This window comes from Caenorhabditis elegans, chromosome X (genome assembly GCF_000002985.6).
Source record: "Caenorhabditis elegans chromosome X".
NCBI lineage: Eukaryota > Metazoa > Nematoda > Chromadorea > Rhabditida > Rhabditidae > Caenorhabditis > Caenorhabditis elegans.
The window spans coordinates 3,939,179-3,958,425 of record NC_003284.9 but is presented as its reverse complement, the minus strand read 5'-3'; the positions used below and the strand labels follow the sequence as shown (position 1 = coordinate 3,958,425).

Here is a 19,247-nt window from a genome sequence, read left to right as displayed (position 1 = left end):
AAGAAAGACACCTGAATACGCGTCGACAACTGACGGCGGTGTTCTTCTCAAAAATAGAGGTCAACAAAATGCAACATTTTGGATAACAAATGAAACAAATTGGTTGAAATTAAATTCCGATATTTGGTATATATGTAGACAAAAGTTCAGAAATAGAATTTTTGAAAGGTGATAGTCCCGCCCACTGGGACGTCTTTGTTTTTTTGGAGGAATTTCCTATCAAAGAGTTAGCTTCAAAGAACTTGCACGTTAATCTAGGGATGCCAATTTGGCGAAATGCGATCTTCTTCATTCACTTCCTTTTAAATGTCTTTATTTCACTCTCTCTCTCACAGCTCTTTCTCTCCACTCATTCTGACTCAATTCAGTCCAGGAGTGGCACCCAATCACGCCGGGGAAACAAAACAGCGTTGTAGCAATAAAAGGATGACCAATGAGAAATAGAAAAAATTGACAGAAATACAAATATACAACACATCTACAACCACGTCTTCTTTTATTTTGGAGATCTTTTTTGTCCTGTGAATGGAGTATCTATAGAAAGATGGGTGAATGTGTGTGTGTGTGTGTGTGTGTGTGTGTGGATGTCGGGATGTGTGCTTTTCAAATTGGGTTAGTGCAAGCCGCTTTATGTACAATGGCACCAAACAAAAATTACATTAGGAAAGAAGAAAAGGGTGGGAGGGGTAGCAACAAAAAAAACATGAGAAGGAAAAAAAGGGCAAAGGACTGCGGATGACGCAACTGTTAGAACTTTTTTTCTGTGAAAAAGTATTTGCAAACTCGGTTGCGCAAGACATTCTAGCGGTAATTTGCAACGATTGAACGTGAAAATGGGAATAGTGGTTTCGGAGCATTTATTTTGTCAAAAGAAGGAGTGAAAATTCTGGGTATTTTAAAGGTATACACCTAAAATAATCTCAAATATACAAATTTCCTAGCCCAAAAAAACAATTTTTAGAAAAACATTTTTTTTTTGTTTTTAGTGGCCTAGCTAAAATCCCCAATTTCGGCAACTGAAAGTGGCCAAAACGGGAGAGTTTAGCTAAAACTAGGCAATTGTTTTTTGAAGTTGTCAACGGCCATTTAAAAAAATAAGTAAAATTTTAAAGTTTTATTTTCAGATATTTATAATGAAAATAGTTTATTTAATCACATGTTCGAAACAAATTAGCTGGAAATATTACTCTTTCTTTAAAGAAAAAACGTATAACTCAGTCAGCACAATTAGAATTCGTGTAAGTTTCAATTATTTAACGCAGCTATAAAACAGTATGGTATTATTTATTTCAAATTAAAAACAACATTCAATGTTTTAACGAGAGTATTAACAAAATCTACTTCCTCAATAAATTTGCCTAAAAACCATGAGCTGCTGGCAAATAATTGTTGATTGGCCACTATCATATGGGGCAACGAGTACTCAATGGGAAAGAAACGGGAAAAGGAGGCGGAGGATCACTTTTCGGCGGCCGCGGGAGGCCACTCATTGTGCGGGGTGCCAAAATAATCCAAGTTTATCTTTTGAAATGGTTGGTGCTTGAGGCGGTGGGGGAAGAAGAATGGCAGGCGTTTTAATCTCAAGCCCAAGCTGTCACAAAATGATTTCCGCTCATGGAGCTCCATTTTTGGGCGGCGTACAACATTGACTGGCTCATTGTAAGAAAGTTGCTGTTATGAATCATCAGAAAGAATTACAATAATGTGCAATCACTGGGAAGATGCATGCTTGGCATTTTATGTGTTTTAATGTGAAAGTAAATTGGCCAATTGTGTAATGTAGTAATACATTTTTTTAAATACTTGATGGGACATTAAAAAAAGCTCAGTTTAGAACGGGAAAACTTTTTGAATTTGGGTAAGTAAAAAGTAATGCAGAATTTTGAAGTTGGAAAGTCGCTCATAGAGCTCATGCAATATTGTGAGAGAGTGCAAATAGATATTATAAATAATGAATCAGTGTGCTTAACTACAGTACTTTCCGTATTAGGTTCCATACAATATTGTCGAGCATGATAATTGAATATGAGTTTCAAATTAAAAATTCGAATTAAAAATTGAATAAAATTTTTTCAACCTTTTAGAGCACTGCCAATATTCCGTTAGAGAGTTTCAAAAAAAAAGATTCGATTTCAAATTTTTGGTACTCAAAATGATAGATTACCATTCAACCAAATGAATTCCAAAGATTCTCAGAACCTTCTGCAGGAGTGCATGAAAATTTTTTAAATGGGAAAAAAAGTGAAAAGGAAATGTCATAATAAGAGTGATGGTTGGCAGAGGTGGGCCGACACACACGCACACGCAAGAGACGTGACTGAAGAAGAACCCAAAGTCTTTGGGAAACAAAAATGATGACGGAGAAAGAATAGATGGAGTTGCAGGCATTGACAGATAAGTGAAACTGATGAACAGCATATGCTTCTTTTTTTTTTCATTCATCTTTCTAATTGATCAAGAATTGCAACATTTTTTTATAGAAGTGAAACAAAAAAAATGAATTTTGGTTTTTGTTTTCCACTTTTCAGAAAGTAATGGGGAATTTTTTGCAAGAGTGGGATTAGAGTGGGGCACCGTCACCCAGTTATTATGTGCTAAAAAAAGTGAATCGATTACAAGTCGTAAAATAAAAGGAAGGATTCATATATAAAAATTGGAGCAATGAGCTTCCAGGCAGAAGCCCATGCTGCTGGGAGCACACACACACCTTTTCGCGAATCACCTCGTAAATCTGGATTGATGGTCTCATTGGCAATCACACATTAGACCAACGAGGTTCAACCAAAGCACAAGGTATTCAGTGGAGGAAACAAGAAGTTCGCTTGATTCTCTACTTTCCTCAACCACCGCAGCTTCCTCTAAAATGCGATAGAATTGCTTTTCGAATTTGCGGATGTCGTAAAAAAGTCATAAACTTTCTTGGTAACTCAGCAACAATTTCCGATTAAGCATCTTGGACGGCTCTCAAGCTACTTCCGATTATGAGCATAATTCGATCTAATTCGATAAAACATTATTTTTTAGTTCAACATGTCGTAAAAGTAGTACACTTAGTAATGGCAGGGATGTTTTCAACAAAGTAGTAAGATTTTTTTTGAAAATATTTTGTTTAGATGAGAAATAAGAACATAATTTTACTTTCCACTGAAAGCATTTTGTGGTTTTATTTTAGTTTAAGTTACTTAAAAGGTAGTACAGTTCGAATTTTGTTTTAAAGTTTTGATGAATTGTCAGAAAAATTTAAATTGCTGAACTTCTTGAAAACTCCGATTTTGACAATTTGAGCAACTCATCAAAACTTAGAGAGAAAATATGATGTTTCAAAATTAATAGGTTCTATATGGTGCACATATACATTGTTCGGGGCATATTTCACTTTCAAAATTTTGAACTATAGCTACGTTTAAAAATTGCCTATTTTAGCAATTACCAAAATCGTCAATCGCCAAAATTTTCAAAAATCCACAATTTCCAAAGTTGCTAGTTATCAAAAATTTACAATCAATCACAGTTTTGGCAAATTGCCATCTTTGAACTTTTTCTCGACTTCCAAAATTACGAATGATGGAAACTAATTCAAAAATTAAAAAATTGTTTAAAATATCGCTTAATCATTGGAACACCATATAATTGATTTCAAAAAGTTTTTCACTGTTGCTGCATCATTTTAAAAAACTTTGGAAAAATCGAAATTATTGCCATGATTTGCTCACCACCCAAAATTGAGAGGCTTCATGTAACAAAGCAAAGTTTTAGGGAGCTGTATCAAAATATGCACTTTTTTAAAAGAAACTTTTCTCGCGTTCAAAAGTTTGCAGCTAACTCTCGAATCTCATAAAACCAAACGATTTTATGAGAAGAAACGGCGGCTTTCGGCTCCCAATTCGAAACGTTCATACGTCTGCCAAAGAGTTTTGTCGTTATCGGTGCCATCGATAAATTACATGAACAAATGCACGCCTTCCGACGCCTAGACATGTGCCGCCTTTTTGCATCAATGTAGAGAAGTTATGAATCTTTTGGGGGCAACCAATATTGGTCCGAAGGCTCCCGATGTGAAGCGGAATAGCGAAATTTGTATATATATATACATATGAAGTAAACAAAAAGAATGAATTGGTAATAGAGAAGTCGAAACAAAAAATCGGAAAAAAGGACAGAAGAAGGGTCCGTCTAGAACAATGTGCTGGATGAGACTGCGACCGAACAACCAAAAAAAAATTTGGTGTGTGCACGCATTGTGAAAGATGGGAAGGTGTTGGTTGGTGACAAGACCGTTCTGCAAATAAGAAGAAGACGGGACAGAAAGAAAAATGAGTAAAAAAACATGTCGAGGAGAATAGATGTGAGGAACATGTGCGAACTGACCGAAATATTTCTCGAAGGGACTTATGAGAAAAAAAGTTGAGAAAATGAGATAAGAAGCTACTTTTTTCATTAAAAATGCGGTAGTGTCTTTTGTCTTAACTATAGTAATTTTAAAAATCAGATATCACTATGAGAAACTTGGAAAACTAATACATTAAACTGTAACCGAAATACTAAACTTATGATTTTTTTTAACTGCCGTATTTTTTAACCATGGTTAAATAAATAAATGAATATATATATATATATAAAACACAGTTAGTATATAAAATTTGTTGAAAAATTTGTCTCCGAAATAGTTCAATATTAAAGATTTTGCAAAAATTCAAATTTGTCGAAAAACTGTCAGTTGTTCCTCGAACTTTTTGACTTTCTTGTATTCTTACAAAATTCAGTAATTAGAATTAATTTGCGTATTTCAATATTAAAAATTCCCCATTACATTCATCGTCTGTAGAAGTTTTGCTTGAAAGTACGCATAATAGTCCAACTTAACTTAAAACCAAAATTAAAATCTAAGTTTCATATAATGAATTGCCGACAATTAAATTACCAACAATTTTACATTTATAAGCTTTTTGAAAAATGTTCAACATTGTTGTAGGTTTTTTAGCACTATAGGAGTGATTTTCAATATCTTCACCTACTGGCAAATACCTTTGCGGAAGGCTGCAAAAAAATTGCAAGGAAAACTGCGCAAAACAATAATTGATCTGAATCTAGCGGTTTTAACTTTGAAAAAAACTCCAAAAAAAGGTACAACTTCAACCTCTCGACCTATTCGCCTATCTGGACTATTCATCAAAACGTATGTATCGCTGTGATGGTCATAAAGTTGTCGGCAAAATATGATTATTGCATGGGGAGGCGGTAGTAATAAGACGGACGTCAGTTTCTCTATGTGTGTCAATGGTACCGACTTGCCGCCGAAATAACATCACACAACATCCCGGGAGGAACTATCAAAAGCATGTACGCCATCCGATAAAGCAAATATGATGACCTTCTTTACCGTTGAACGCTTGTCAAAAGAGGCAGAAAGTGAAACAATATCAATGATAACAGGAAAATAGAATGGGAAAGTAAGACGTAGAAGGTCGAGAAAATATATATTTTCATATATATTTTGATATGATCACGCAATCCAACGCGTTGTCGTTAACATAAAAAGGACGCAATTTTCACATAAAAACTGTGAAAATTGACACTTTGTTATCAAGTTATCAAGTTTTTATCAACACCGCTTTTCGAAACAAAATTGATAGAAAATGAAATCTTTGTTCTAACGGGAAGCAACTTTTGTGGCTTTTGTTTTGTTTTCGTAATTATCAAAACGGATAGGGCACACCGGGGGAGACGTTGAGAATGCGACAATAAATCACCTCATTAATAGTCTCTTAGCGACGCAAATCAGGAGGTGATGAGCTAAACGTCGCATTTTCTTTTCGTCGCAATATCGGACGATGGACACTATTTGGAACGAAGCAACAAGAAAAAAAGAATATCTCACGAAACTTGAAAATATGATGAAAGAATTTAAAACTCTGTTTGATGACTCAGCAGTTTGTTAAGTAAATTGATAAAATTAATACTATGTTTAAGAAACTTAAATTAGAAAAAAATTTGTTTCTCGAATTTTTTCGGTATTTTTCAAATATTAAATACCAAGTTGCTACAAAAAAGTCAGAAAAATGAGGATCGATGTTTGGAAGTTTAGCTTATCACGTTAGTTGAATTTCTGAATTTGTTAAATTTTTTTATTTTTTTTTGCTGGAAATAAATGAATTAGTTGTAAACGGGTTTTTTTTAACGGTGGAGTTTGTTAGATTTGAGAAAGAATTTGTATGTTTAGAGCAAACACGCAAACATTTAATGGTCGCAATTCTTTTTTTTACAAAACAGCTAATAATTTTCTAACATTCCTGGCATTCAGGCGGACCTGTTTCAGAATTTTAAATGAAATCTACCAGAAAGTTCGAAATTTTTGATTTTATTGTGAATTATAAAATTTAGCGACATATGTGCGGTCTGAACTGGAAAAAATCGGTCTGAAATTTTTCAGTGCATTTTTTATTATTTGTCAGTTTTTTCATTTTTTGTCAGTGCATTTTTCCATTATTTCGAATATGTATTTTTGAAAACACCTTTAAAAGTTTTAAAAGAGATTTTAATACTTATACTAGAGAAGAAAAATTTTCACGAAAACTATTTTCAAGAAAATATTACCTGAAAAATGTTCAGGTCGACCATGCTCTAACTCAAAGTGCTCATCTGACGCTGATTTATTGTAGGTTCACACAGAATTGTTATTTTGAAAATAATTTTTGGAGCCGAAAAAACCAAAAGGATTTTTACTGAGACAGCAAAACACTTGAAAATTGTTGTTTTTGGTTTGTCACATTCACATTATCTAATTTCTTGGTATGAGCGAAATATTTATGGAACTAGAATTCATATTGGTGTTCACATAGCTCTGAACAGTTAGTAATAATAAGCATGAGCAAGTGGAAAGTGGTAATAAAATAAGCGGAATGCTCAGCGAATGTGGTGGCGAGAAAAGCTGTAAAGCGTTTGATTGTCGGACGACGCCTCGTCGTGTCATTTTCATACGGACAACGTCAGCCTGGGTGGCAAAAAATATGGTAACAAGGTTCAGATGGTGATCGGATTGGGGGGCCTCCGAACTGACATAAATCGTACGGGGAGGTTGACAGTTGAATGAAAGTGTTCGAGGCGATTGAGATGGGGCAGGAAAAGAAAAAAAGACGGAGAAAATGAAGAAGAATAAGAAGTAGATGCACTCAGTGGCGATGTATTGTTAGTGAAAAATTGAAGGAAAGAGGAGAAAAATCTAAATAATAATCTACCCACAGATACCTATATAACTGCTCTTGGAAGGTTTGTAATTTGATTTTGAGAAAAGAAACTAACATTGTGATGTACATCAAAGTTACCGTCAAACTTGAATTGCTTTAAAAGACTTCGAAAAAATGTTAGGAAAACTAAACTCAGAATGAGCCGAAACCCCTTAAAAAAATCATGACGGTTCAAAATTCAGCGCCTTGGCCGAACCAGATTTTGAACCACTATTCTATTTCATCTTAAAGCTAAAGATTTAAAAAAAAAATATAATTAACTTTCCAGTTCTCATCTTTCATAAATTTAATGATAAATTTAGTTACGGGATAGTTTTTAAACTTTTGATACTTTAAATATATTAAGAAATGCGACTTTCATGATTTTCTTTTGAATTTCTAAACATTCCAAATACGTGTTGTAAATTGAGATAGTTACAAATAGAGGTGCGTGGAAATTGAAGTTTTTCCAACTTTGACAATTTTGACAATTTTGAATATCGGAAGTTTTTGCTACTATTTCCAATTGCCAAAAATTTTGAAAACCAGCAGTGGCAAAAACTGTCGATTGCCCAAAAAATAATGTTTTGAAATTTATAAAAGTTTTATAACGTATAGAAGCATTTATTATCATTCTTTGAACTGAAAATGTCTCAGAACATCTAATCCCTTATAGTTAATATTTTGTAGTAAAACAAATCGTTCACGGATTAATGAATGATAAATTAATTTTGACTCTTGAAATATTCGAAATTAAGTGAAGTTTGAAAATTCTAAAAATTTCCAGCAGTATCTCTTAAATGAGTATAAGAATACCAAAACAAAATTACTACATACATTGCAACTCATTCTTATAATGTACAAAGCATAATGAAATTGAATAAATTGAACACCCTCTAACTAGGGAGTGTTTTAACTATACGGTGCGATCGGGTAAAAGTAAGCGTGTCATGCGATAGCTGGCATCTTAGGCTTTCAGAATCTGTAATTTGTTTCGGCGGAAGACCTCTGTGAGTCTGGTGACAATTTTCGAAAAAATAAAAATTTCTGAAAAGTTTCCAGGGTAATTGTGGTTCAATCAAAAAGCAAAAAATTAATCTAAAAACCTCAAAAAACTGTTCTAAATACTTGTTTCCCGCTCTAAAAAATTTTTATAAAAAAAGGCCAAAGTTTAAACCATGTGTGGGAACCCCAACCCACAAACTTTTGCTCAAGAGGCGAACGCGTTCGCCACTCGACCACCGAAGCGATGTTTTAGCCCTTCCACCATTGTGGTGAGACTTCTGTTGGCGCCAGAGACAAAAATCCACTGTTAAACATAGGAAATGCATTGATTTCAGAACTAAATTTTCAGATGAAAATTTCCAGACTCACAGAGGTCTACCGCCGAAACAAATTACAGATTCCGAAAGCTTAAGATACCAGCTATCGCATAACACGTTTACTTTTACCCGATCGCACAGGATAGTTAAAACACTCCCTAGTAAGTTTGTCCAGCAACGTGATTTATATTCGTCTAGGTGACAAGCCAGGTAAGACAAGTTGGAGTTAGGGAAGGCCGAATTGAGGATGGAGTTGTGACCTTTCTCATACTTTATTGCCTATTTTTGAGAGGCGTAGGTGGGAACCATAACTTCTTTGTCTTGTCATTTGAGTGAAAACGACGACCAAACACACACGCCGAGTGAAAAATACATATGAAATTTGGAAAAAGTCGACATATTGGCAAGCGAGTGAAAAATGATTTTACATTACTATAATGCTATCATAAACAAACAAGTTGTACGAATCGACCAATTGGTAGTACGTTTGCATGTTGTTAACGGGATTACTGCATATTTCCTAGCGGCATCATGAGAAAAACTGTGGTTTGTTGTTTCATTTCTTTATTTCCTCTTAAAAAAGGTTTTATTGACAACCACTGATTTATTGATTTTTTGGTAGTATGTGCGATGGTGCTCTCCGGTTGTGACTTGAAACTACTCTAATCAGAATGACGTTTTTTTTGGAAATTCCTGTCGGCGCCAGTTTATCAGCATCGACCCCCTCACTTAATTGTCATAGTCGGCGCTTATATTTTTCAAAACGAAATTGTTTCTGGCCTAAATTTGAATTAAAATTTGAAATTATTCATTTACCGACTTTAATTTTAGCCAATTTTGCAGCATTTTTATTTTCAATTTTATTAGTTTCTGGGTAATTTTTTATTAAAAAATCATAGATTTTACCAATTCCGTTCAAAGATTTACAGGGTTAATTGTTTGTAAGACAATATTCTGCTTTTGAGTTTTTTTTTATTGATCGGTCTGATATATACTCTCCCTTTTTCAGTTGTCATCTTGAAACAAAAAGCTATTCATTTTTATGAGTCTAAAAGTTTTCTCTTTGTTTTCTTTTTTTTTTTTAAATTTCATAACATTGCTTAAAAATGACGCATGTGTTTTCATAATATTCTCTTCCGCTTTTCCTATTTCATTTTGCTAGCCAACCGGCTGCTGAAGTAGTATTTTTGATAAAAAGTTGTGAAATGTTATTTTATCATTTCACAAGGTGATTTATTTCTTCAAACATTTTTTCTATTTTGAGTTTTGCTCAAACCCTCACACTTTTTGACAAAAAGTTGTAACACAACAATTCTTATTTCTCTGTTCGTTGAGCTTTGTGGGTCACCAAATATTGACAAAATTGAATGCTCAAAAACTATTCTCATTTCATTTCCACGTGTTAATGTTGACATTTGCTGCGAAACTATAAGTTTCCCGACATTCCTTGAAATTTTTCGTGGACCAAATAGAGTTGAGTATAACGTGTCGTAAAATTGAGTGTGTTTGAAGCGTGTCAATTGAAATGTAACAAACACAAAACGGCTTCCAAATGGAATGTAAATGCATCTCTCGTGTGCTCATTTCACCTCCCTTGTTCTCACAACTCAAAATACTTCCTCCTTTCAGCGCTTGAAAAACATTTGATGAAACTTTTGTTTCGCGAAATTAAATTTTTGCGGCGTCTGTTTGTTAGAATTTGAATCAATTTGAATTTGCACTGTTTGCAGCAGAAAGCTTTCAGCAACCGAAATTCCAGTGTTTTCTCCCCTGAAAATGCTTTTGTCTGTTCTTCGAAAAAATCATTTTTGATAAAAATATGTTGAACACGTTTTTTCTGACCACACACTTAAAACACTTTCTGAATCACATTTGAGAAACATATTTAATTTTCCGTCAGACAAATTTAAGTCTTGAAAAATTAGGTTATTTCTAGAAATTCTATCTTTCATGACTCAAACTATGACTCAAAGTCTGGGATTCCCACCAAGATTTTCATATATGATTTTAAAAAATACCGCATATTTAGCTACTTTTTTGTTTTGAAGTGTTGCAATATGCATACAACTTTGTCAGCAATAGTGTGCAAGTTGTACTTTGCTTTCTAAATTACGAATTTTTTAAAAATTGATCCCGATTTTATTTTTGGCCACCACTGCATACATAACTTTATTTGAAATAAAAAAAATTCAAATACCTTTTAAAAAAACTAATCACAATTTTCTAATCAGTAATTAGAGTCCAAACATTGGTTCAATACCATCATTGTTATTTCCAATTCTTTGCGTGGGTGGCTCTGTATTGTTCCCGTGGGGCTGGACAGTCTGTGCACAATCACTATTTGCCTCTTCCGTTTGAACCTTCCGAGCTCCCTTAAAATTGAAAAAACTGCGTAGCCAGTGTTTTGCAAGGCCTGCGTCATCATTCCGCTGTATCGGATGAACCGGCTCACAGCTGACGTCTATCTGTGACACAGCATCGGAACACACTGTGAATACGTGAATTTTGTCATTAATCATAGATAGATAACTTTAGTGATTTTTCCGACTATAGAGATTTTTGAGATTAACATTGGAAAACAAAAACACATATTGAATTTCGATTCTTTTATTTTCTTCATCCTCTTCTTCATTTATATTATATTATTTTTCCATTTTTTTTCTGAATTTCTATGTCTGCATTTATTCATAACACCATTTGAAATATACACATTTCCGAAATGAGCAAGAGAGCACGAGCTCGTGGCCGCCCTTCGAGTCTCAAGTTTTAGCAGTGATATTAATATTTCATCAAAACGAAGCCTTCTTTTTCTTCGTTTCGTTTCGTTTGAATGTGGTGCTCAGTTGCAATGTTTGAATTTCATTCAATTCAGCCTCTTGTGTTGGTTGAATGCAAAAAATTGAATTGAATTCCAGATTGAACAAGTTTTCAAGATACCGATCTCGTTGATAAGAGTGAACATTTAAGTGGTAAATATTATTGAGCACCAATTTAATTTTGTTCAGAAATCAGTTTTAGTGTGATCGAGTCATGTCCGTTCACTGGTTTCCGATGTCTATGGCGTGATGTAAAATCACTTTGAGAAGTAGGTGAAGTGACGAAAAGCCAGCTAACAACATATTGTTAGCTTTATAATATTATTTTAATTTACGTTTACGTCGGAATTTATAAAGAAAATTGATTTTGATAAAGCATTAAAATTTTTAACATACTTGAATGTGAGGAAAACTGAAACATGTATGGTCCACAAATCAGGATTAATATTGTTTTTTTTTTCAATTTTAAATTTTCGATCAAATTTTTGACACTCTAGAATTTTTCTCTGTGTACAAAACTTAATAGTGTTTTTATTTTATTTTAAAGTATTTAAAAAACTGTTTGAAAATGACGAAATTCATTAAAATGATTGATTCTACGCTCCAAAACATAAACATCTAATTTGAATTCCCTCTTAAAGTCGCGCGGTAATCAGAACTTTCAGTCAGTACCAAGGTCAGTGCCAGTGCTATTCAGGCAAATCTAATGAACTGTTTATTTAATCAAAATGGAAATTTGTGAAAATTATGTTATAAAATTGAAAATTACAAAAACATTTCAATCTGTTTTTTTCCAAATTTTTCAATAAAATAAATATTATTTTCAAACTAATTGAACAATTTTCTATATACATTTATTCTACATTTTTCGGCGTTTTCTCTTATACATGTTCACTTAGAAGCCCATATATTAAGTTTGAGTAATTTCCTCTGCATCCATCACACCTCACTAAATTTCTAGTAAATTTGTGATAACTTTTTTTGTGAAAACCCCCATGCCCTTTCTAATTTATTACATCTAAAAGACAATTCCAAAATTCTAAAAAAAAAACACATCGTATCTCACCTATTTGCTCAGATCGATAGGCCAGTGTGGCTCTACGGGCATGCTTTTCGCCTCGACACGAATTACACTGCCTGCGCCGGGCGTCTGCTTTCTCTGCGGCGTCCGCGCTCGCAATTGAACTTTCGATGGTCTGCCCGCAATAGCACACGACTAGCACCGACTAGTCCCTCTTCGCTTCTCTTCTCCTCTCCTCTTCTCCTACCCGCACGCGCTACCATCTGCGGTTTCCCGAGCAAGAGAATGCTACATTGCGCATTGACATTGGACACGTTTGTCTGCTTTAATTCCGGATTTTGATTTTCTATTTTTTAATATTTTTAATTTAAATCAACAAGAAAAAATATCCAATTTCAAAATTCATACGCTTGCTTGATAGTATTAAAATATTTTCGCAGGAATTTCTTCTTTTCAATTTTTTTAAAATCAAAATTTGTTTTTTAAAATCAAAGCTAAACATTTTATTTAAAAAAAAAACCTGCTTGTTGAAAGTCATATTACATCTGGAACAAATATTTTATTCTTAATCTGAAAGACCAGTTTTTTGAACTCGTTTGAAGCTACTAATTAGATCAAACGGCTTGCTTCCTACGCAGTTTCTTAGTATTCATTTTTTAATCTGAGAAAAACGTGAGATCCAATTAATAAGAAGTCTGTGTTACATAATATCTCAAAAAAACTTTTTTTTTCCATAAACTACACCAACAATAAATGTGAAGTTATCTCCCCTCTAAAAATATATAATCGTCGTGGGTGGTCTTGGCGAAATGCTCCATTTTAACTCAATCAAAGAGTATTCTTCATTCATCTCTTTTTCTCTTTCTGAGAAGTAATGCTAGACATGTGCTCAACCCAGATGCTCTCTCTGTCTCTGTTTTTGCGCAATGTCGCATATATTTGGAATCCTTCTCAAAAGCGCCTTGTTGTTGGAATTGCATATGGAGAGTAAGTATGTGTCACCCGCCAACGAGATTTCCACCTACAAAATATCTCAGCTGTTATTGTAATCAAGTTTTTTTCTTTTTTTTTCCCGTTTCTTTTATTATATTTTTTTCATTTTTTTTTCATATATGACACTTAACTTTGGAGGAAATAACTTCCTGGTTAGACAAAACAGTTGAAAATTTTACCCTCTTTTTACTTTTTTTAAAAATTATCGTATTGTGCTGCTAGTGCTAAATTTTTGAAAAATCATAGGAAAACATTTCAATTTTTTTAAATTCTTTTAGTCACTTTGTTTTCTCAAAATAATAATTTTGGAAATTGACCACAAAATTTTTTAAAACCAGTGTTTTATTCTAATTGCAAATCCTAACATTCTGGGGGGTTCAAATGCTTAAAAAGCCTAAATTTATGGAAAGTTGGCAATCTAACCAACAATTTGACTGAAAATGTTTAACAAATATAATTTTTTGTAGTTTCTTGCAAGTTAACATTGCACTATTATAAGTCAATGTACTTTCGGGCAAAAAATGTCAGTGCTTTTTTTTAAAACCATTTTAAGTTCACTAGAACTAAGCCTTAGAGATCACAAAATTCCACTAGGAAGCGTTTTTTTTAGTTTCTCTCAAGTCACGTTTTTTTCTCTTATCCGCTGATAAGCTAGGATTTTGAAAATTTGTTCTTTGATTTTCTAATCCTTACATGATAAATAAAATTATCTTTCTTATCACATTCCAAAAACACGCCAAAAATGCTTATCACCGAAAAAAAATGCACACCGACTTCAGTCTCGCAAACTTTTCCTACCCACCAACCGTGTCAGTTGTGGGAACCGGGGGCCATCTTTCGGCGTTTTCGTTTCAGTCATGAGGGGCCACACTCACGTGTCTTCGTCATTTTGTTTTTGCTCAAATACCTTCAGTGATTGATCAGAAATTGAATAACAACTACTACTACTCAATTTCCAAGTTATTCTCCTAACCACACGTATAACTTTGGAATTGAATCTTGTTCGCCTTATACCTTGTCTTTTCGTTTTTATTTTACCCGCACACAGCCGCCAGCTTTTTTACTTTCATCTATCACGTTTTTTTTCAAAAGTGTAATATACTTCTGGTTGTCTCACTAGTTCAATTTTCCTGACTTGTTACAAAAAGCTTAAAGTATTGCATCAAGAGGAGGAGCACAGGATTTTTGCATATTGAACTCAGTATAATATCAAAATCCGAATTTTATAATCTTGACTTTATTTCAAAAGCAAACATTTTTTTGGTGTTTCAAATTCTGTTTTTATCTAATCATAACCCTTTTTTGCATATTTTGAAAATAAATTCCGCATAAAATCCGTGCATGTTACCTACAAACTCACCTAAATTGTTATAAAAACGCATGAAAACTACCAGTATTTGTAATTAAAAAAGGTAATTGAATAATGACAAATTTGTGATCAAAGCAAAAAAGGAAGATCTCAAAATTAAAAATTGTAGCTGCTCGCCATCAAATTTGGCAAAATTTTAAATTGGTCTAGACGTTCAAAAATTTTATGCAAAATTTGCTCAAAAAATCAAATAGTTTTCAATTTTTTCTGAAGAATTTTGACAAAGTTTTGAAAGAAACTTTTCCCACTTTAAACATTTGTCATTCTATTTTTGTATGTTCACCTACATTTCTTTGCATTCAATTCTTTATGTTTTTTAAATCGAACCTTTCTTCCATATTTCACAATTACTAATTGTTTTTTTCCAGATTTTTTTTGCCAGTGGCTTGTCCGCTCAAAAAGATAAAGAGACAGAAGCACTGCTATGAGAATTGGCCTTCACTCAATCTTCTTCACACGTTCCAGGTACGTTAATGAGTCGGAAAATGGAGAAACTTGAAAGGCACAATCAGAACAAATACAATAATAATTCGCTTGTCCGTGGCTTTCCACACAAACATACATACCGCCCTAGTGTCAGTTTTGTCAATAGTTGTGACATAGGTTAAACAACAGAAAAAATACGCGCTTTTTACTGCTCATTTTCTTGACCATTTCCAAATTCAAGTGATCTTTAGTCTAGGTGCTTGGTTAAGGCATTTATCTTTCCAAGCTTTCATATAATCATTCTTCATCCTGCTCGTTCCAGCAGCGTCAAAATTGAGAAATAAAAATGTTTTTTTTCGAATTTTTCATTGCTCAGTTTTACACGTAGTTTCGTTTTGAAAAATGACTAAGTATTTCAAAAAATATAAATAAAAACTAGTGATGCGGTTAGAATTTTCGTCACTTCTGATTTCAAATTTTACTGTGAACTTTGTGATCGGATTCTTGATTCGATTAGTTCAAAATGTTTCAAAATTTTAATGTTTTGATGGAGGTTATTTATCAAGGTTATCAGATGTTGTCCAAGTTTTCAGTTATTCGAATGTCTCCAATCACAAAATAGCAGGTGGTTTCAGGGATAAAATTCTTGAAACAACATCAAAAAACCACAAAAAAAGTGTTTATGCACTAACATTTTATCAATATTCTTTGGCTGGGGCCTTGACTACAAGTGAAAGATGATTAGGCGGATTAAACGTGAGGTTTCTTTGAATAATATAATGAATGGCAAGAAAAGTTGTTGTTATCCTTCCTTTACTGAACCCCCGTCACTATTCAGTTTTTTTTCTTCCTACTCTCAACCAATCTTCTCATTTCAGCCGATCGAAAGTGTTGAGAGCACCCATCGGCGAGTATTGTCGAGGTCAACACTGACTATCTGTGGCCCATCCAAGTTCAACTCGTCCGTTCACCGATCCCGCCCTGATTAAACGAATATCACTCTTTGACGCTTTCACTTTCAAACCTCCATAATTTAAAAATGTGAGTTTCAAACAAAAATCTCTGACTTTGTTTTTTTTACCCAAAATTAATCAAAATTAACAAATTTTGTTACAAGAAGTTCTAAAAATTTCTTTTAAAAAAAAGGTAAGCGGTTCAAATTGTTGGAAAAAAGCATATTTTTTCCGCTAAAATCTAAAATTTTGTCGTCTTGTCCGCAACTTAGTTCGGACCCTACGGAACTTATTTTTATTCAATTTTCACCCAGTGATCTTTCTTTGGTATTTTATTACGAGTTTATTTGTAGCTTAAGGTACGTTATTGATCAATATAATCAATGATCAATAGGTGCACAAAAGTACCATACTTCCCCTATCGACAGAAAAAGAATAGTTGAATAAAACAATTATTTTTGCAAATGCGGAATTAGTTGCCAAATTGAAAATTTTGAGATTTCAGTTGAAAATAAGTAGTTTTTTCCAAGTTTAAAAAAATCTAAGTCTCAGATTTTGGTATTATACTTTTAGATTTGATATTAATATGTTTCTCAGTTTTTTTCCAATTTTTAAAAATTCAAATCGTTGAAAACTAGTTTTCTAAAAAAGTGAACAGAACCAGAAAATCGAAAAAATTAAAAGATAAAAATTATGCTTGAATGAAATGGAACATTAAGAATATGTTCTTTTTGTGTACATATCTCTACATAACTTCAAAATGTTGAATTTCAGAGCAACCATGAGCGCCGCCGTGCAGAAGAGAGCCTCCACCAACACTGTTGCTGCAACCACATACTTCAAGCCTGCCCCGTCCGAGATTGCGTGGGGAAAGATGCGCTTCCTCATCACCGACCGTCCGAACAACTCTTCCATCCAGTCTTACATTGAAGAACTTGAGAAGCACGGAGCCCGAGCGGTCGTGCGAGTCTGTGAGCCAACCTATGATACGTTGGCTCTCAAGGAAGCTGGCATTGATGTTCTCGATTGGCAATTCTCCGACGGATCACCACCACCACCAGAGGTTTGTCGCAATGATTCATTTCTTGTTTTAATAATCCGGGTATTTTCCAGGTGATTAAAAGCTGGTTCCAACTTTGCATGACATCATTCAAAGAACATCCGGATAAGAGCATCGCCGTCCACTGTGTTGCAGGGCTCGGCAGAGCACCAGTACTAGTAGCAATTGCACTAATCGAAGCTGGCATGAAATACGAAGATGCTGTTGAAATGATTAGAACGTGAGTGAGATTAGAGATCAACTCTCGCATAACAATAATCCGGTTTCAGGCAACGACGAGGAGCTCTCAACCAAAAACAGCTCAAGTTCCTCGAGACATACAAAGCAAACGGGGAACTCCGTAGGCTACGTGGCAATGTCGACGGAAAACAAAAGTCGTGCTGCATCCAATAATTTCATGGTGCATCCAAAATCAAAACCTTCAATTTTGTCATAACAAGAAATTCAATTCAGCAACGCTAGTATCATTTTATATCCTAAGTTCACCATCTCTGTTGCACCATACCTCTGACTTTCTCCCTTGTGAACAACGATCCTTTCTTGTCCGCTGCACCTAAAGCTAATACGCTTTCAATTTCTTTTATTTCCTTTTATTTTCATATTTTCCTATCCCATCAATTAAGTGAGTTTTTTTTTAGTAATCTCAAATTTACAATAATTCTCACAAAAGCCTCAACACATTTGTGATATTGATAATGTTTCGAAATACCTGTTGATTCGAACATTACCAATCGCTTTTACCATTTCCTTGATACCATCTTTTATCCACCTATCCACTTTCGCCTCGTAATCTACTCGTTTTCTATGAAATATGAATGTGATTCATTAGTTTGACAACAATTATTTCTCTGCTCATGAGCGCGTTCTGAACTCATTCAATTTTCAACTCAACCTATATCCATACCAATTTCCTATTGTCTCACCTATCTTTTCTGTCATCCGGTTTTCCTTTCCCACTTTCATAAATAAAAAATAACGGAACTCACTTCTAAATTTAGCAAGAAATTTTAATTGTGTGTGGGCTGGGCGATTGTCATCGCTGATAAGAAAGTTCAGCTCGACACAAACTTGCACAAATTCATTATTTCCATGAAAATGAAATGCGGTAATTAATTTTTATTTTAAAAATGCATTGTACAATATACATTAATCACACTTTTACTAGATCAGGACTGGAATTTGTGATTGTAGTTTGTGGCTCATCCTCATCAATATCCACATCATTATCAACATCATCATCATCATCATCGTCGTCGTCGTCTTCGCCGAGAGCTTTTCGTCGTAGTCTGAAAATTTTTCCATGCATGATTTTGACTAGAACATTTATTAAAATAGCTCACCGCCGCTGTCGGGCTTTGTAGCATTGTAAGCATTTGGTGACAAAGAAACAGGAGATAAAAAGTACAATTCCAGCTGCCAAAAATAATAAAACCGCGAAAGCAACCGACTCCACGTCTCTACCAAAAGTAGATGTCATGATTCCATCTGGATTTTGGTCTGAACTTGGAAATATTTGGTCAGTGCTAAAAAATTAGGGCAAATTTAAATGTTTTGCATTTGAAAAAAAAACAATTAAAAACTAGAAATTGCCAAAGTTGCCAATTTCCGAGTAGACAAATTACCGAAAAATGAACGGTTTCAAAGATGCATAGGCTTTTAAAAGTATGTCTCAAAACTTAAAACTTAAAATATTTGGATCATTTTGGTAATACATATCAGCAAGTACCAAAATTGCCAAGTGCCGAAAAAAGTATATATATACATATACAGATAAATTAAAATGAAATAAAATAACGCTTATTACTTACCATTTTGATCGGAACTTGACGGCCACTTCCCCATCACTGCTTTTACTTTGTAGTTGTTTTCCTCAATTCATGAATGAAAGTTGATATGCGTTTCGTTTCAGACAAAAGCAAAAAAAAAAACGAAAATGTAGGTGGTGAGGAATAGAGATAGAATGATAGCACAGGATGAGAAAAGGTGAAAAATTAAAGCGAGAGCAGCTGCTACGACAATTTGAAGATGATCCGGTGGATGGGAGGGGGGGGGGGGGGTAGATTG

The 19,247-nt window shown here is 34.0% G+C and overlaps 3 protein-coding genes, 1 long non-coding RNA gene and 7 other non-coding genes across 12 annotated transcripts; 5 read left to right on the top strand and 6 right to left on the bottom strand.

Annotated features, from left to right (window-relative positions):
• Positions 1-1,206: 1,206 nt before the first annotated feature.
• 21ur-14152 lies at positions 1,207-1,227 on the bottom strand. The gene has a single exon (NR_070788.1).
• A 991-nt stretch (positions 1,228-2,218) lies between these two features.
• On the top strand, positions 2,219-2,364 carry T19D2.6. Its single transcript, NR_070787.1, has one exon. It is a non-coding gene; the product is annotated as an Unclassified non-coding RNA T19D2.6 (non-coding RNA).
• A 301-nt stretch (positions 2,365-2,665) lies between these two features.
• T19D2.8 lies at positions 2,666-2,881 on the bottom strand. Its single transcript, NR_070786.1, has one exon. It is a non-coding gene; the product is annotated as an Unclassified non-coding RNA T19D2.8 (non-coding RNA).
• A 1,197-nt stretch (positions 2,882-4,078) lies between these two features.
• Positions 4,079-5,766, bottom strand: linc-112. The gene is made up of 2 exons (NR_102176.1): positions 5,666-5,766; positions 4,079-4,462 (listed from the first exon to the last, which is right to left on the bottom strand). It is a non-coding gene; the product is annotated as a long non-coding RNA linc-112 (long non-coding RNA).
• On the bottom strand, positions 5,153-5,305 carry T19D2.5. The gene has a single exon (NR_070785.1). It is a non-coding gene; the product is annotated as an Unclassified non-coding RNA T19D2.5 (non-coding RNA).
• T19D2.7 lies at positions 5,153-5,363 on the top strand. Its single transcript, NR_070784.1, has one exon. It is a non-coding gene; the product is annotated as an Unclassified non-coding RNA T19D2.7 (non-coding RNA).
• Positions 5,767-8,776: 3,010 nt separating the features above from the next.
• T19D2.10 lies at positions 8,777-8,884 on the bottom strand. The gene has a single exon (NR_070783.1). It is a non-coding gene; the product is annotated as an Unclassified non-coding RNA T19D2.10 (non-coding RNA).
• A 1,153-nt stretch (positions 8,885-10,037) lies between these two features.
• T19D2.11 lies at positions 10,038-10,117 on the top strand. The gene has a single exon (NR_070782.1). It is a non-coding gene; the product is annotated as an Unclassified non-coding RNA T19D2.11 (non-coding RNA).
• Positions 10,118-15,112: 4,995 nt separating this feature from the next.
• Positions 15,113-18,296, top strand: ptp-4A2 (TYR_PHOSPHATASE_2 domain-containing protein). Its single transcript, NM_001392757.1, has 5 exons — positions 15,113-15,209; positions 16,049-16,211; positions 16,898-17,186; positions 17,237-17,403; positions 17,453-18,296. The coding sequence occupies exons 3-5, from the start codon at positions 16,905-16,907 to the stop codon at positions 17,574-17,576; spliced, it is 573 nt and encodes a 190-aa protein (NP_001379679.1). The 5' UTR covers positions 15,113-15,209; positions 16,049-16,211; positions 16,898-16,904; the 3' UTR covers positions 17,577-18,296.
• Positions 16,059-16,159, top strand: T19D2.13 (uncharacterized protein; the record flags this gene model as incomplete). Of its 2 annotated transcripts, none has more annotated exons than NM_001361794.1 (1): positions 16,059-16,103. In NM_001361794.1, a coding segment is annotated over one exon (45 nt), but the record flags the coding sequence as incomplete, so codon positions are not given. The 2 variants fall into 2 exon arrangements, with proteins under 2 accessions (NP_001348817.1, NP_001348818.2); NM_001361793.1 differs by having other exon boundaries at positions 16,100-16,159.
• On the bottom strand, positions 18,287-19,176 carry T19D2.3 (uncharacterized protein). The gene is made up of 3 exons (NM_076281.3): positions 18,992-19,176; positions 18,524-18,680; positions 18,287-18,469 (listed from the first exon to the last, which is right to left on the bottom strand). Exons 1-3 carry the CDS (start codon positions 19,023-19,025, stop codon positions 18,334-18,336), a joined length of 327 nt encoding a protein of 108 aa, NP_508682.1. The 5' UTR covers positions 19,026-19,176; the 3' UTR covers positions 18,287-18,333.
• Between the last annotated feature and the right edge of the window lie 71 nt (positions 19,177-19,247).